Source organism: Balaenoptera musculus, chromosome 9 (genome assembly GCF_009873245.2).
Source record: "Balaenoptera musculus isolate JJ_BM4_2016_0621 chromosome 9, mBalMus1.pri.v3, whole genome shotgun sequence".
NCBI lineage: Eukaryota > Metazoa > Chordata > Mammalia > Artiodactyla > Balaenopteridae > Balaenoptera > Balaenoptera musculus.
Window position 1 is genome coordinate 83885732 of NC_045793.1, and position 18691 is coordinate 83904422.

The 18691-nt window shown below is 35.0% G+C and overlaps 1 protein-coding gene across 1 annotated transcript in view; it reads left to right on the forward strand.

Annotated features, from left to right (window-relative positions):
- Positions 1–18691, forward strand: part of SEMA3C (semaphorin 3C) — a 184343-nt gene that overhangs the window by 151057 nt on the left and 14595 nt on the right. The window contains exons 13-15 of the mRNA XM_036863864.1: positions 5999–6087; positions 9089–9130; positions 12429–12586. Of these exons, the coding sequence (XP_036719759.1) occupies positions 5999–6087; positions 9089–9130; positions 12429–12586 (289 nt within the window). The remainder of the gene's footprint in view (positions 1–5998; positions 6088–9088; positions 9131–12428; positions 12587–18691) is intronic.

Consider the following 18691-nt stretch of genomic DNA (forward strand, 5'->3'; position numbering starts at 1 on the left):
ATGTGTGACTGAACAAGTCTAACATCCATGAAGCCAACCCTGACTGGAATATTTTTACAGAATAACAACCAGGGGTAAGGGACTGACTAAATCTGATTAAGGAGGCAATGTTCTCCCAAATCCCCGGGCAGCCAGAAGCCCAGGGGCAAGCAGACAGCTTGGCAGAGCAGTCTCTAGGGAAACCTCCAAGGACTAGTTTAGGGGAAACTCAGTAGACAGATACACATACACTGTTCAAATAACCTGTACGAAATGAGTTATGTTTGATCACTTGTTTATACTGTGCTATAAATGCAAGCTGTTCTCTCATCTGGAGACAGTGGTAAGGTTTAAGGATAGTATTGCTATGATCTGTTGTACTAGAAAGAAAAAGAACACCTAGATGTTATAAAATATATAATACAGGAAAGAAGTTTGTCTGGGGAATTTTCTTTAAAGATTCAATGAAGTAGAAGAAAATTAAGAGCACTAATATGGGTTGGTGAGTCTACTATGCTATCATTGTATATAAATTTACATTATGCAAATCACTTGTAAGATGTGTCTTGCTTGATTCATGTCACAATGCTTTAATGTATTCAAGGCATGCCTATTATGTATATCTCATAGATAAGAAAATTAGGGTTCAGAAAAAATAGTGACTCCAATAATGTCAAAAGTTTAGTAAGTGGTCGAGCTACAAATAAAAAATAATTTGCACTTATTGAGGGTATACTATGCACTAGACATCATACTAAGCAATTTCCAAGTATTATTCATTTAGATTTATTAGTCAGAACTCTTTCAACTGAAAGTGACCATAAGCTTTACTTAAACTAGTTAAAGAATAATAATTTTTTTTGTGTGTTCAACTGGGAAATGCAGGAGGCAGCCTCAGATATAGCTGAATTTGTGCTAATGGGATGTTTTCAGAATTTATCTTACCAACTTTCAGCTCTGCCTTCCACTTTGTTTATTCTCAAATGGAGTCCGTGCATGTGGTAGCAGGGATGGCCTCAGCACCTCCAAATTTACAAGTCTTTAACAGTCCTGATCTCAGAAAGAAAGAGGCTCCCACCTATCTAATTCCCAAGGAGGGCTAGGCCCTGACTTGTTTCTATGCCCACTCCTGCATGAATCATAGGGGCAAAGAGATGTTCTAATTGCACAGGCCTAAGTCATGGCATCTCCCTGGGGCTGAAAGAGAGATACTCCACTCCTTAACCATGTAGACTGAGAATGAGAGAGGTGTTGTTTCCAAAAGATGTCTCAGGGTGTTATTACCAAGAAAGGGGAAGTGATTCTAGGTAGACCTTAGTAACAGATATCCATTACAAAAGTTAAGATTATTATTTACATTTGCACACAAGCAAACTGTAACTATATTGTAGGCAAGGTGCTTTTCCCAAGGAAACATAAGCTATATCCCAATTCTGCAGAACAAAAGCAAAAAGAATTTATGCTGCATATATTCAAGAAATGCCATTCTCACTACCGCCAGAAGGAAGACATTCGATAACTATATTATCATCTTCAAGCTAAAGGGTTCAGAGATGGCTTTATGTAGACATAAGTAATTGGGAATTTTATGGATATTCCGTAATGCATATTTTTCAATGACTAACATTTAGTGGGGACATACTATTCAAAAAACCATAAAAAAAAAACACAAAACTGTAAATTCTAGACTGTGAGCTCTTGAGTGCCATGCCCATTTATCTTTGCATTCATGCTGGTGATAGTGCCTGACATACTGAAGATACTCAGTAATTTCTTGTTGAACCAATGAGTAAAAATGGGTGGAAGACAACCCAAGTCCTTTTATTTACTTAATAGTGAATGATTCAGCCCAAGGATACCTCAAAAGTATTTTCTATACATGGAACTGAGGTTTTGTGAGTATGTTTTGAAAAGAAACCGAAGGTGTCTACCGTGACTGCATTTTGAGAGAAATTTTCCCATTAACATGGGCCAACTTAAGGAGCAGCCATGGGTGATAGCATATATATTGGCTCCTTCCTGGTGCCATAACTGATTGAAATGACACATTGGCACTTGACAACTGATCTATCCACCAAGCAACAGTTTACAGTGTGCCTTCATCAAGACTAAATTGGACCAAATTAAATCTGCCTCTTGAGAATCTGAACTGGAGATTGTGGGAGTCTGGCAGTTTGTAAGAGGAGCAGGAATATAAAGACATCTAGAGTGGAGCCTTGTAAATGTGTACACTACAGTTGGGATCTCTGTTTATGAGGTTCCAAGTGCTAGAGATCCTGACCAATCACCTAAGTTGTTGATCAACTAGAACTCCTGCTTTTAAATAGTCCCATCTCAGTGAGGTCTACATTGTGGTAAAACAACTGCATAGTCATGTATAATTCTGAGCACCACATTTTAAGTAGGATAATCCCAAACTGCAAGGTGTTCAGAGAAAGGCAGGTAAAAGTATCTGATTTTGAATTTGAATAAGATATACTTGAACAGAGTGATCATGCTTAGACCAGAGAAACAGAGTATGGAGGGTATAAAGATATACTTGGAGAGATGTGAAAAAGAGATTGAGTACTATATATTCTTGGCAGCTGTAGAAGAAAGGCCAATGAATAAAATAAACAGGGAGGTAGAGCTATTTGCATTCAACTAAAGAAGAATTTTCCAGCCTTTTGCTAACTTGTGAAAAACTGATCTTGGATAATAAAATTGTAGTGATAAGATATTGTAGATGAGATTTCATTGGATAATTAGAGATTCTTCAATTTAAAGAAAGTATCATTGTCCAGTTTTATAGAAACTTTCTTTTTTTTAGAAAACTCGGCTAATTGTCGGAGGTGGACTTACCAGAAACTTTAGAGTTCCTCATTTGTAATTGTTTGGGAAAGGTCCAAACAACTCTGTTTTTGTGTTTATGTATTATTTTATTTAAAGAAGACCCCCCCCAAATTATAAAAGTTCAAGGTCTCATAAAATCCGAATTAACAACTTTTAATAGTGATGATTCTCACAAGGATCTAAAGCTATTCCATTCATACTGAATCCACAAATTTGAAAGACTTCTAATTTATGTATAAAAAGCTTTAATATGTAGAATGAGAACAAATATGTTCATTTGTGACACACTGATGAAAATTGAACCAGTGTAATGAAGAACTCTGCAGATATGCTACCTTATAAAGTACCAATTCAAGTCTAAATGTGGAAAAGTAAAGGAATTAAAATGCATATTTACGTTCTTGAAATAATATATTTTTATCATAGATCCAGGCATATAGTAGGCATCCAATAAATATTTGTTTCACTGTGGGGATCTTGCATTTCTATGATTTTATTTAAACTTGATTTTGAGGTAGAAACATTACCAATATTTAAATTTACTTATATTTCTGTAAGAATTTCAGATAAGTTGACGTTTTACTAGGTAGAAAAATATATTTTTTTAACCTTTTAATTTTTTTTTTTACTTTTTAAAGGGAAATTACTCATCATTACCAACAAAACAAAAAATGACTAAAATAGGAAGGCAAACAATAAATAAAAGTGGTGTTTTATCTTTCATTGCAAATGAGTCAAAACCAAGTTTTGCATTGTCTCTTTATTAGCCCATTTTTATAGCTGCTCTTTGTGTAATATTTTATAAATGGCATGAATAAAATATGTTTGTTGTGGGCTTTTTCAGAAGAAATGATGATTTATGTAGAATAATGTTCTCATAGTTAAAACATTAGGTAAAAAAGTAGCCAGTTCTCTCATTTGAGAATACTTAAAATTATTTTCAAAGCTGATAGTTTTATCTTTGGGAACTCCTGAAATCAAGATTTCCTCTCATGCAGCTTTATTTGGGACTACGGTTATACACTGCTTCTGCTCAGTCTCTACTCAAGCAGTGGTCATTGCTGTCATGTAGAATGGCAGTGATCCTTACAAGCTTCAGCAGGGAACCGTAAAACGCTGTTGTGACTTAAAAAAAGAGTGTGATCGTTATGATAACATGACCTAAAACAAAGATAGTTTTACGTCCTCATCTTTCACCCACCCACTCACCCAGACACACCACACACACACACACACACACACACAATACCACACAAATCCTGCCCTAGCTGTTATAATGTCAAAGCTTTAATTTTAGGGTTTTTGGTATATTCTATTCATTCCTGTAGAAGTTTACACTGTTCTTTGTGATGAATTGTTCATAGAAAATGGGGAACACCTCCAATCACATTTATCCATTTTCACTTGTGATGTGTCTCTGCACCATATCCCCAAATTTTTTTCACTTCCAATTTATACCTGCATTAATTATCTTCCAAGAAAATAGTACAGATTGGTACAGAGCTAATTCTTAGGAAGCTGAACGGTGAAACAGAGAAACTTCCAAGTTTCTTAAGTACACCTAGAGCCTGGAAATCTTTAGGATTTTTGTTTATTTTTGAGTATGGCTTAAGGAGAGAATTTTAAATTACAGAGCGTAGTTTGAAACTTCAAAGATCAGGTACTTGAACTTTACAATCTCACAAGATTCAAGGATTGTTCTGGCAAAATCTCTGTCATTTTTCTGTATAAAGATTTTCATTATTATTTAGTATGTCTTAATTTTTTAGTTTGTTAGTTGGTAAAATTTTAAAGTAGAGTTTATTTTTTATTAAGAATTATTTTATCTTCCAGTTAGGTTCATAAAATAGAAACGATAAACAATAAATAGGATCTTATATGTTAGAATAATGCTTGCCTGTGTGGTCGCCCAGCTTGAGATGTGAGATTTGAGATTTGTGGTATTGGTATTCATCACTAAATGGTTCCTAGTTGTAAAGTCCTGTACAGCTCATTTCAAGTTACCTCTTCTTAGTGACATTTCTCAACAGAATTAGAAGATGTTTTAGTATCTGTTGATGATAATGTACCTGTCCAAATTATAAATTCACAGTTACATTCTTATACTTTAACAGAGTGATGACTTGATATTCATGAAGCAGCTCATTAATTATTTTAATAGAAACATATTTTGGTGAGGAAATATATTTTTACTTTCTCAGATCACTCACAAATTTGCTTTAACCCCACATTGCTAAATTTCAACTAGTTTCTTTTAAACCTAAAACTTAAGTGATTGGTAGAGTGGCATAATTATATGTTTAGAAAATGCTTATGTTACATATGAAACAATCTTAATTAAAAATCTTGACCTAAGTAACATTTTCTGTATATAGTACATTTATTTGGGCGTCTCTGTTTTTGGCAATCTGTAATTGAGAAATACAAGTACGTTTTTTATTTGCTTGAGTTTATTCGACCCATCTAATTTTGAAATTTTCCCTATATTTTAAAAATACCCAAAGAAACATTCCCAACTGATAAAGATAATTGTGAAAATCATAGAATTATTCTATGAATAGGTGTCCACATCTGAAATAAAGCCATAGCTATGTTTCTGCTTTGAAAATTATTTTGAATTGTGAGTAAAACATTTTACCAAGTCTAAAATCTCTCACCGCTACAGATCAAATGTCAATTTCTAGTACTAGTGATTTATTATAAAATTATTATAAAAACTCATTCATAGCAATTTTTTTCTCCAATAATCAAATCATTATGTGTCAATTTTAACAAAAATATGAGAGTGTCACTTTATAATGTTGGTTAGGAGGAGTAATATTCTTAAGGGCCAAACTTAAAGTTATGTATTACTATTTCAAGAATACACACTTGGTTCAGAAACAGAACTTTTGACTTCATAAGACATTTGGACATTCCTTTCTTCTCTCATAATTATGACTGTACCAAATATGTGCAAAATATAAGATGTTCCTATTAATTCCTTTTGAATTTTACATAATCTCAGTTTAAACATATGAGATTTATAATGAAATCAGAATATTGCAAATGGTAATAGCTCAATGTATATAATCTTTTTTGATGACTAAGTAATTACATAAACAATATTCTAAATTCTAAGCCAGTAGTAGCCTTATGTCTAAATATCTTTGTTTCCTACATCTCATTGTTTCTTTCTCTGATTTAGATCGAGGTACTGTGCAGAAGGTGGTTGTTCTTCCTTCTAACAGCTCTGCCAGTGGTGAGCTCATTCTGGAGGAGTTGAAAGTCTTTAAGGTTTGAACATCTATTCTATAAGCCTCAGCACACGCATGATAAATGCAATTCTTTAATCTTACAACCACTTGGGGAGGGAAAGAAATTTGATAAAAGATCAAATAAATGAATGTTATAAATTTTTGAGGGTAGGAAACACCAGATAAAATGAGAAATAAAGAAAAAGTATTTTTCTGAAGTAATTTTTTATATTTTAAGTTATCTTAGCATAAAATAATTAGTTTTTTAGCTATCATCACTACTTGAAGAATTTTGGTCATCATTATTTTTAAAAAATGAGTTCTTGTGGTCAAGGTCTAGAAGATTTGCCATGAAAGGGCTTTTATCGTTTGCTTCACAAGCCACCAAGACCCAAATTCTTCCACATTATTGATTGTTAGATAAACTTTCTCATATTTTTTTAGCCAGGAACTTCAAGAAAAACTGCTCTGTTTTCTCTTATTTTATTGATTTCAACTCAAATGTCACTCTAGTTAAATAAAACAAATGTTGTCTCTTAAAACTCCATGTTCTGTCTGAAACTGAGATTGCATTGTATTACTCTCTTTGTCCTTGAATTTGGGATAAAAAGAAAAAAGAAAAAGAAAACACAACAAAAAACAGGCACATAGAGGAAAATTCAGTCCTGTAAGATGTAGCCTACTGAGGGCAGAGTGCCAATTCTTTATGTGTCTGTGAGCCTGGAGAGCAGGTACATTATGTCCTGCAAACCCTTCTCTCCTTAAAATATAGGTCATTGCAGTTTAAGTGGTCCCTCTTACCTGATTTGGAAAGATGGGTAAAGCACAGCCAGAGAATTTCAAAGAAACTTTGGTATGGAATCAATCCTACTGCAAACTTCTATTTCCAACTAAACCAATTAAGAAACAATGGCCAAGGACACCAAAAAACCAGAGTCAGCCTATACTGGAGTAAAAATAGCACTTCAAAGCCCCTGGGAGCAGACTATTGCTAGTCCAGTAAGTTGCCTTGCTTTGTTGAGTGGACTCAGAATGTATTAACTTAATATATATTCCCCCAGTCACTAAAAATATTGGATTTATAAGCACATAAGTGATCAAGATACAATGATATTAGATTTTACTAATACATTTTAAATATGAAGAACTATTTTAAAAATCAAATCAAATAGAGAAACTGAGGAATTCTTGCAATTTCCCAATATGTTATTAAAGTTACAATTTTTAATGCTAGACTAACTTTGGCATAAGGTTCCTTGTGGTTAGTGCATTAAAATTGTGCTCATAAAATATTAACTATGTGCATTCAAGTGCCTTTTCTATGCCTTGCTTTGTAAAGAAATTGTTTCATTGGATTAACCAAAACTGCATTTTACATATAATATATATATATAATATATTTCTTCTCATTCAATTCAATAGGGACAACTTGGATGGCCAAAATAATATAAAGTACATTATTCAGTAGTTTTCTTGAAAATAGCAAAAAGGCCGTATTGCAGGACTTCATTTTTAATTCTGAAATATCTTTTTTGATAATAAGGAAACATTAATTGAGTTTGACACAAACATTAATTAAGTGAGTTTGTTAATAAGGAAACATTAATTAAGTGAGTTTTACATATGTTCTGTGGAAAGGTCTTAGAAATGTGGTTATTCTGATCATGTGCTAACTACTTATGGTCTGTTATATGAGTTATGCTGGTGTTAAATCATAAATAATAAACTCTCAGTGGAAAAACAGAGTCAGTCAAAATGCATATTGGGGGACATCAACCCAAGAGAGACTAAAGAAGTTTGAGCTTCCTTTCGGATGTGTGTGCCAGTGATTCATATGGCTAAATTGAGAGACACAGTTACCAAATACAGTTACTGTCTTCAGCATGGTGTTTGTGCCACATTTTCTGAGGTGAGGTGAAAATAATTGGATGTGTATGATATACTGTGATGGGGACTTGAGGAAATAATACATTTAAATTGAAATAAATTCCTTAGCTAAGTGTTACACTGATACACTGCAGGAAACTCAATGTAAAAACCAGGCACTTTGTTTTTAAAGAGCGCAGAACCATAACATATCTTTTAATCCTCTGTTCAGAATATTTTCTGAAAATATGTACAACTTCCCTAAACTTAATTTGAATTGGAGGTACAACTATTAGTAGTTGCCTAGGTGGATATAAATTGCAAAACTTGTTTTGTATGTGTGTGTATTTTGAATGAATGTCATGATCTGTTGCAACTGAGTATTTAAAGATATCACCATTTTCTCTTTAAAATGTTTGTAGGAACACACAACTCCAGAAAGTGAAAAAATTAAGGGCACAGTTGACTTTGAGAGCATGTTGCCACTAGACTTATTCAAATAAAACTTCACACATCATTATCAGGTTATCACGAGTCTAATTTTTAATCTTTAAAAGGAACTAATAATGCTTAAGAAGTAAAGTTAAGAATAGAGGAACTTTCAGAAAGGATGACTATTTCAGATAACTCTTAGGTTCTTTCACTAATTCACATTTATCAAAAGAGGACCTTACCTAACAATATTTCTTTGTATTCAACAAAGAGAATAAGTATGGCTCAGGCAAATACTTCTTGGCATAGCAACATTTGGCAGGTGAACAATAGTGTCTTATGCAAAGTGCTGTGTTGAGGAGGGGTACCATTCCACAGCCCCCCAGCCCAAGTACCCAGATCCAATCCTGAGTTATGCGCTGTGTTCAATATTCCAAGATACAGTTTTTTCAATTATCTGCAATTTCTCAAATTTTCATTTTTTTCTAATGACTATATTGATAGATGTGTTATAATTGCCACTTTTTTTAGTTTAGGCATATATTTGTGTAACAAATCTGTCCTTATTCCAAACAGAGGAAATGTACTTTATAGACAATTATTGCTAAACTTTGAAACTCTATGTGCATATAAAGAGAAATGATGATTTCTTGAATTTTAACAGAAACAAGAAAAGTTTTTGAATGTAAAATCTGTTTTAAGGATTATTTGAGCAACTAACAATGTTTTTCTAATTTTTTTAGAATCACGCTCCTATAACAACAATGAAAATTTCATCCAAAAAGGTAAAAACAACCCCATTTTTATTTTCTTTGTATGTAAAAATTTTGCTATTGTGGAAGAATGTATTTTATAATTTCCGAAAATTTAATTTTACTATTAGCAAAATAATTAATACTGTTAATAGTATACCACATACTTAATTTTGATATGGAATTTAGCTTTAGTGGAAGACAAAATAGGCTTAGTTTTGTACAGAAGTTCATCAGAGTAGAATATATATATATATATATATATATATATATATATATATATATATATATATATATGCAGTAAGATATTCCAACATTTGTATATCCTCTATTCTCAAATATTACAGTGTATGAAGCCAACCAAAATAAAAATAATCTTTCTGAAGGAAGAATTTAGCATAATGTTTGGGCTACTGTAGCATCACGAACCGTCTCAGGGACTTGGAATGAGTAATCAATCCTCTTTTGAGTTCCTGTTGCTGTCACATGTTTGAAATATGCAGTGCATTCTTTTATGCTTATTTCTAAGGAAGTGCTATTTTATAGGGTTTACATGTCATTTAAAAAATCTGAATGTCTCAAATCTAAGCCATATCAGGGTTCAGGATCTGGGGAATAAATGTTTTACTATGATTATCAGAAATGTTTGATCTTCTAATTTGTGCCTTCACGTGCAAATACACAATGATCATGGAGAGGAAAAGCCCAATTCCAATCTCTACACATGCAAAACATGCACCTCTCCAGACGTCAAAGTTGCTATCTCTAAAACAAAAGTTCTAAGGGGCAGAGCAGTATAATCAAAAATGGGGTAGGCTTCAGAATGGGACTGACATGCATTTGAACCCAACGTGACCTTAAATTATAAACAAATTATTTTACTTCACTGACCTAAGTTTCTGCCTCTGCAAGGTAATGCTTTCTCACAAATGAGTTAACTTATATAAATTGCCTAAAATAAAGTGGGTCTTCGGTAACTGCTATTTGTAAGAGCCTAAGACTTATTTTTCTTGGAATATGGAATAAAGGTTTTATGTGTTGGCATAACTGATGATATAGCTTTAGTGTTCTTCACCATATTTGGTCTGTTACAGATAAAGAAGTATTCCATAGTCAGTCTTGTACTCTTTTCACTTGACTAAATTTTATGAAGAAAAATAAATAGGGTACAAGGGAGCTAAAGATCTCATCTGTAAAAATGTTTGTATGGTGCATAACAAACATTTTCCCAAGTAACAAGAAGCCATTTGTCATTTTCCCCAATGTCCTAGGGAGCTGATCCCAAGTCAGAATTGTCTTTGAAGTCAGCATGGAATCCCTTTGTTTACAGTAGTTTAATGGAAGGAGAAAGTATCAGAGCAAGATTCAAAATGGACACAAAGCCATTGGTGTGGCATACTAATACAGTATACAATTATAGGTTTCAGCTCATAATTCAACTGGTGAACTTGTAATACACAATGTATTCCATTAAATTGCAGTGTACAGCACAAACATACACTGGAAAAACTGAGTATTAAATTTGTTTCAACATCTTATATTGTAGATAATTTAAAATGTTTAATTAAAGCAATTAGATTCAGGGCAAGGTAACTGTTTGATTTGGGGGAGAATTCATTTACACAACTACGTATTGCATTATTTTTTCAGTGTGAAAGAACTACAAATTGCCAATGGTATTTTATATATTTTTAAATTCCACGAATTTAGTACCTTCTCTAATGCTCAAACTAAAAATTTTACTTTTCATTTTATGCTCCTTTATTCTCTAATTTATCCTTGCATTCCATATAGCAGAAAATAGATGAATAAAAAAGATAATTTCTAGAATGGAATTACCTATATCCTTTCCTCAAATAAACAAGTTTCCTTGAAATATTTTAATGAAGCTGATGCATTCACTATATTATTTATTAATGTACTCAATGAACATTTATTTCAAATATTTCTAGAGAAATGATTATTGTCAAAACATGCAGTTGTTTTCTTATAGCTTGAATGTCTCAAATGGGGATCAGTAATTTTCAGCCTATTTTCTGAAAAATTCACTGATCTGAATAAAATAATTAATTTATATTAGACGTGCTAGGCTGAGATGTGATTCAAATGATTAATTAGAATTGAAAATGTATAAATTGCTAACTTGTTCATTGGTAGTTTACTAATACTATTGCTTAATATTCATTAAGCACTTAGGTGCCAGAAACTATTCTAAGCATTTTATGTGGAGTTAGCCCTTATATTTAGTTCTTACATAAAATCTATGGAGTAAGTGCTGTATTGTCCCAGTCTTACCAAAGAGGAAGCTGAGATTCAGAAAAGTTAACCAGCAAATTTGTTGTAGCTGGGATCTGAATCTCAGAGATATGCCTCCAGAACCTGATAGACCAATGGTGCCCTCACTGATTTAATTTTAAATCTACATATAATTTTTAAATTTATATATAATTTCTAAATTTATATACATATATACATACAGACACACACACATACACACACATATGTGTGCACATGTGCATGTATTCAAGTTCCAACTTAGAAATTCTATGTTAACTTGAATTACATATTATCAGTCCTTTGTAAAATAAGCACTGTGAATTAGAAACATCCCTTCAACTCCTGAGAACTGCTTTATGCACAGCTAAAAGAGTTGGAGAAATATCATAATAAGCTCTTGACACTGCACAAATGAAGGAGGATGAAATCTTTATTTATGACTTAGGCTGCTGAAGATCTCAGGATCATACAGAAAGTTTAAAACATGTCTAAATATAAATACTTACAGTCTTCTAAATAATTTTAAAATTGCTCTGAGTAATAAGTCACTTTCAAAGGCATGTGAAATTTTTAAAAAAATTTTATCTAATACTTACCATCTATTTTTTCTAAACATAAAAGTGTCCTTTATTTTAGACTCGACTTTTTCAAATTTACAAGGTGATGGTTTGCCAGACTTGAAGAATAAGAAAGCTGCCTTGTGCTTTGCCAAGAGACAGCATTCAAAGAAAAAAGACAAACATCATAATTTAAATCTGTAATACATTAGCTCAAATCTGAGAGAACAATGACTCCCAATGTCTAAAATACATTACCATTCTACATGGTGCTCTGAACTTTTTTTTTTAAACAGGAAAGTGGTAATGTTATAGGCATATTAACGTAGGAAAATTCTATTTATTTTGGCTTTATATCCTTCTGTACTTTGCTTCTTGTTTTTAGTCTATTTCAAAATGAATCCAAGGGTTTGTGGGCATATATTATATTGTGTTCCTGCTGAAAGTCCACTTTTAACTTCCACATCTGAAATAAATCACCATCATTCTTCTAATAGCAACAGTTGTATGTGAGCTCCAATGAAGGACTTTCCCAAGTGTCTCTGCATCGCTGCCACATCTACGGTACAGCCTGTGCTGACTGCTGCCTGGCAAGAGACCCTTACTGCGCCTGGGATGGCCATGCTTGCTCTAGGTTCTACCCAACCGGGAAACGGTGAGTATTACTATTCAGCTGAAAATCAAAATTGACATCATCAGACAATTAAGCAATGCTTACATTATTAGAATCAGTTCTATTGCAGTACTCTGTAAAATGATACTAAAAGTAGTAGCTAAGTTTAGCACCATATGTAGTCTTCGAATAAAGAAAATGGCCATTCACAGAAAACAAACTTATGGTTACCAAGGGAGACAGAGGGGTGGGGTTTGGGAGGAGATAAATTAGGAGTTTGGGATTAACATATTAAAAAAAACAGCAACAACAAAACAGAAAATGGCCCTGCTTTATAACTTGAGATTCTCACGGACATATTCGAATGCAGTACTTTGGAAAAATTCCTTTCTCCTTTTAACGTTCCTCTGCAACACAATCTCCACCTCAAATATTTCAAGCAGCATTTAACTTTCACATTACCTAATTTTTATCTTTTTTGTTTTATATGCTTCAGATATCCTTAAATCTAACTTTCCTAGGATTTCCCTGGCCGCTTAATTCCCCTGTAATCAAATGCTTGTCCTACTTCAGGCAACAGGAGCATCGCTCCCGAATGGGTACCATGAACACTTTCAAAACCTTGATGACCATTCTTTACCCCTTAGAATGGTGAGTGCATGATTGCTGGTTAGATTAAGAGGTTAAGGCAGTCTGAGGCATAGTGCCTTTTATCCAAGAGAAGACTTAGTCAGGAAACTCTGAACCAACTTGCACCAAGTTGGAAGGAAACACCAGTAGTGAAATTATAAAACAAATAAAAAGCAGAATTTAGGTTTAACCAAGGTCACAGCTATTTTCAGTCAAAGTTTGATATGGGTCATGATGGGTGACAGGAGGAAAACCTATAAAACACAGGTCATCAGGAGAGAGCAAATAGGACCAGCCTTGAGCACCAGTGATATTTCAAGTAAAATCACTGGGGTGATGGTGTTTTTTTATAGCTCCTTTATTCTCTGTTAAAGATATAGGCCTTTAAGGACTTGACAGATTAAAACAACCCTAGCACTTCTGCCTATCAAGATTATTCTGATCCTTTTATCTATTACTTCAATAAATTTATATCATGAGACAATTATTTGCCAGGCAGTATTCTAGAGCTAGGCATATAACATGAAAAAAAATAGCAACAAAAGGACAAAAATCCCTGCCTTGAGGGGTAATAAGTTCTAGAGGGGGAATACAGACAATTAACAAATAAAGAAAGAAACCCTCCAGTATATCAAATAATGATAAGGCCTATGACTTTTAAAAGAGCAGGGAAAGGAGATAGGGCATGTGGAAGCAGGGGACTGCATTGTTAAATGGGTGGTCAGGGGAGGCCTTACTGAAGGTATATTTGAACAAAGGCTTGAATGTGATGAGGAATGATACCATGAGGTGATACCACCATTATTTGGGAGAATAGCATTTCAGAGAGAGGGACCAGAAATCCTTAAAGTTTAAGTGTGCCAGGATTGTCCAAAAACAACACCAAGACTAATGGGGCAATACTGGAATGAGAAAAAAAGGGTAGGAAGACAAGGGATCAGAATGCCAGATGACATAGGACTTAGTAAATCATTGAAGGACTTTTATTTAGAGTTAAATGGAAAACTGCTGAGAGTTTTTGAGCTCAGGAGTGATATTATTTGACTTTTGGTTTAAAAAGATCATCTGGTTGGGTTTGGCTGTGATTGAGGTCTTGGGATGGGAAGAGGACATGGGAAAGAGGAAATAGAAGCTGCAAGACAGTTAGACTACTAACTAATGATCCAAGTGAGATACAATGTTGGCTTGCAAAGGGATGATAGAAGTGGAGGTGGCCAAAAGTGGTCTGATTCTGGATACGCTTCACAGAATCTGCTGACATATTACATGTAGGGATGTTAGAGAAATAGAGGACTCAAAAATGAGCAAATTTTCAGAACTGAGCATTGGAAGTATGTACATGTCATTTCCTGAGAAAGAGAAGACTGTGGAAGGAGCAGGTTTGTGGGGAGAAAGATAATGTTAAGTTAATGCTGCCTATGAGATATTCAAGTGGAGATGTTGTGTAGGCAGATAGAAATATGAATCTGGAGCAGGGAAAAGTGGCCTGGATAATTTCAAAGTCTACAGATTCAAGGTAACCCCTATCAAAATTACAATGACATGTTTCACAGAAATAGAACACACAATCCTAAAATTTGTATGGAACCACAAAAGACCCTGAATATCCACAGGAATCTTGAGAAAGCAGAAAGAGCTGGTTGAATCATGCTCCCTGACTTCAGACTATACTACAAAGCTATAGTAATCCAAACAGTATGGCATTGGCATAAAAACTGGCACATAGATCAATGGAAGAGATGAGAGAGCCCAGAAACAAACCCAGGCATATATGCTCAATTAATTTACAACCAAGGATCCAAAAATATACAACGTGGAATGGACAGGCTCTTCAATAAATAGTATTGAGAAAACTGGACAGCCACATGCAAAAGAATGAAGCAAGACTACCGTCGTACACCACACCCAAATATTTACTCAAAATGAACTGAAGACTTGAACATAAGACGTGAAACCACAAAACTCCTGAAAGAAAATGTAGGTAGTAAGCTCCTTGATATGTCTTGGTGATTAGTTTTTGGATCTGACTCCAAAAGCAAAAATAACGAAAGCAAGAATAAACAAGTAGGACTATATCAAACTAAAAAGCTTCTGCACAGCGAAGAAATCCATCAACAAAATGAAAAGGCAACCTTCTGAATGGGAGAAAATATTTGTAAAACATATATCCTATAAGGGGTTATTATCTAAAATGTATAAAGAGGAGGCGGAGTCAAGATGGCCGTGTGGGAAGATGCGGAGTTAGTGTCTCCCCACAACTAGGGCACCTGCTGGCCACTGGTGGGGGACTCTGATGCCCAAGGAGACGGGAGGAGCCCCAAAGTGAACGAGCAGGACGTAAGTGGACTGAGGGGAGAGGAGAAGTGGAAGCCAGACAGGATCTGCGCCCCTGAGGCCAGGGAGATCAGGAGAGGCAGGCAGAAAGGGCCCTCCGGGAGGAGCAGGAAAGGAGCGGAGGATGAGTGCCCCGCCCACTTGGGCCCAGGAAGCCTGCTGAGCTCTCAGGCTAATCCCCTGCCCTCCAAAGCCCCCTCCAGGGCATGTAGGTCCTTGGGGGCATAAGAGGGAGGCCAGGGAGATCAGGAGAGGCAGGCGGGAGGGGCCCTCCCAGACCAGAGGAGCAGGAGAGGAGAGGAGGGCATTTCTCCGTCCACTCATGCCCAGGAAGCCTGTTGGGATCCCAGGTGAGGTCCCCCGCCCTCTGAGACCAGGTGTGGGGGGCACACCTGGGCCCCTTCTGTTCCATTGAGCCTAAGCCCCACCCCCCACAGCCCATAGGGCCTTTTCCAGCCCTGTGGGTTCTGAACATTGGCCCCATCCCCAGCCCAAACCTCGCCCTTGCTTAAGCCCTGCCTTCCACAGCCAATGCCGTTCCCCCCCCCTTTTCTTTTCTTTTCCCTCCTCCTCTATTTTACTATTGTGGTACTAATGTACCTTCCAGTTGTTGATTCATCTATGTTTTTACTTTTATATTCTTCCTCACATATCTGTTAGTTTCCTAGTCTAATTTTATTTTTTTACTTTGCTATTATTCTTTTTTTTTTTTGCCACCCCAGGTGGCTTGAGGGATCTTGGTTCACAAACCCAGGGTTGGGCCAAAGCTCCTGCAGTGGGAGCTCTGAGTCCGAACAACTGGACTAACAGAGAACCTCAGACCCCAGGGAATATTCATCAGAGTGAGGTCTCACAGAGTTCCTTGTCTCAGCACCAAGACCCAGCTCTACCCAATAGCCTACAAACTCCAGTGTTGAAAGCCTCAGGCCAAACAACCAGTAAGACAGGAACACAATCCCACTCATAAAAAAAAAAAAAAAGGACATGGCAAAAAATATGTCACAAATGAAGGAGCAAGGTAAAAACCTACAAGACCAAATAAATGAAGAGGAAATAGGCAATCTACCTGAAAAAGATTTCAGAGTAATTATAGTAAAGATGATCCAGAATCTTGGAAATAGAATGGAGGCATGGATTGAGAAAATACAAGCAATGTTTAACAAAGATCTAGAAGAACTAAAGAACAAACAAACAGAGATGAACAACACAATAACTCAATTGAAAAATGCACTAGAAGGAATCAATAATGGAATAACTGAGGCAGAAGAACGCATAAGTGAGCTGAAAGACAAAATGGTGGAAATAACTTCCAAGGAGCAGAATAAAGAAAAAAGAATGAAAAGAATTGAAGACAATCTCAGAGACCTCCAGGACAACACTGAACACACCAACATTCGAATTATAGGGGTCCCAGAAGAAGAAAATAAAAAGAAAGGGTTTGAGAAAATATTTGAAGAGATTATAGTTGAAAACTTCCCTAACATGGGAAAGGTAGTAGTCACCCAAGTCCAGGAAGCACAGAGACTCCCATACAGGATAAACCCTAGGAAAAACACACTAAGACACATATTAATCAAACTAACAAAAATTAAATTCAAAGAAAAAATATTAAAAGCAGCAAGGAAAAAACAAAAAACAACATACAAAGGAATCCCCATAAGGTTATCAGCTGATTTTTCAGCGGAAACACTGCAGGCCAGAAGGGAGTGGCAGGGTATACTTAAAGTGATGAAAGAGAAAAACCTACAACCAAGATTACTCTACCCAGCAAGGATCTCCTTCAGATTCAATGGAGAAGTGAAAAGCTTTTCAGAAAAGCAAAAGCTAAGAGAATTCAGCACCACCAAACCAGCTTTACAACAAATGCTAAAGAAACTTCTCTAAGCAGGAAACACAAGAGAAGAAAAAGACGCAGAAAAACAAACCCCCAAAAATTAAGAAAATGGTCATAGGAACATACGTACTGATAATAACCTTGAATGTAAATGGATTAAATGCTCCAACCAAAAGACACAGACTGGCTGAAAGGATACAAAAACATGACCTATATATATGCTGTCTACAAGAGACCCACTTCAGACCTAGGGACATATACAGACTGAAAGCGAAGAGATGGAAAAAGATATTCCATGAAAATGGAAATCAAAAGAAAGCTGGAGTAGCAATACTCGTATCAAATAAAATAGACTTTAAAATAAAGACTGTTACAAGAGATAAGGAGGGACACTACATAATGATCAAAGGATCAATCCAAGCAGAAGATATAACAATTATAAATGTTTATGCACCCAACATAGGAGCACCTCAATACATAAGACAAATGCTTAACAACCATGAAAGGAGAAATCAACAGTAACACAATAATAGTAGGGGACTTTAACACCCCACTTACACCAATGGACAGATCATCCAAACAGAAAATAAATAAGGAAATACAAGCTTTAAATGACACAATAGACCAGACAGATCTAGCTGATATTTATAGAATATTGCTCCCAAAAGTGACAGAATACACTTTCTTCTCAAGTGCACATAGAACATTGTCCAGGATAGATCACATCTTGGGTCTCAAATCAAGACTCGGAAAATTTAAGAAAATTGAAATCATATCAAGCATCTTTTCTGACCACAATGCTATGAGATTGGCAGTCAATTACAGGGAAAAAAATGTAAAAAACACAAATACATGGAGGCTAAACAGTGCGCTACTAAATAACCAAGAGATCACTGAAGAAATCAAAGAAGAAATAAAAAAATACATAGAAACAAATGATAATGAAAACATGACAACCCAAAACCTATGGGCCACAGCAAAAGCAGTTCTAAGAGGGAAGTTTATAGCAATACAATCTCACCTCAAGAAACAAGAAAAATCTCAAATAAACCATCTAACCTTACACTTAAAACAACTAGAGAAAGAAGAACAAAGAAAACCTAAAGTCAGTAAAAGGAAAGAAATCATAAAGATCAGATCAGAAATAAATGAAATAGAAATGAAGAAAACAATAGCAAAGATCAATACAACTAAAAGCTGGTTCTTTGAGAAGATAAACAAAATTGATAAACCCTTAGCCAGACTCATCAAGAAAAAAATGTAGAGGACGCAAATCAATAAAAATAGAAATGAAAAGGGAGAAATCACAACTGACACTGCAGAAATACTAAGGATTATAGAGACTACTA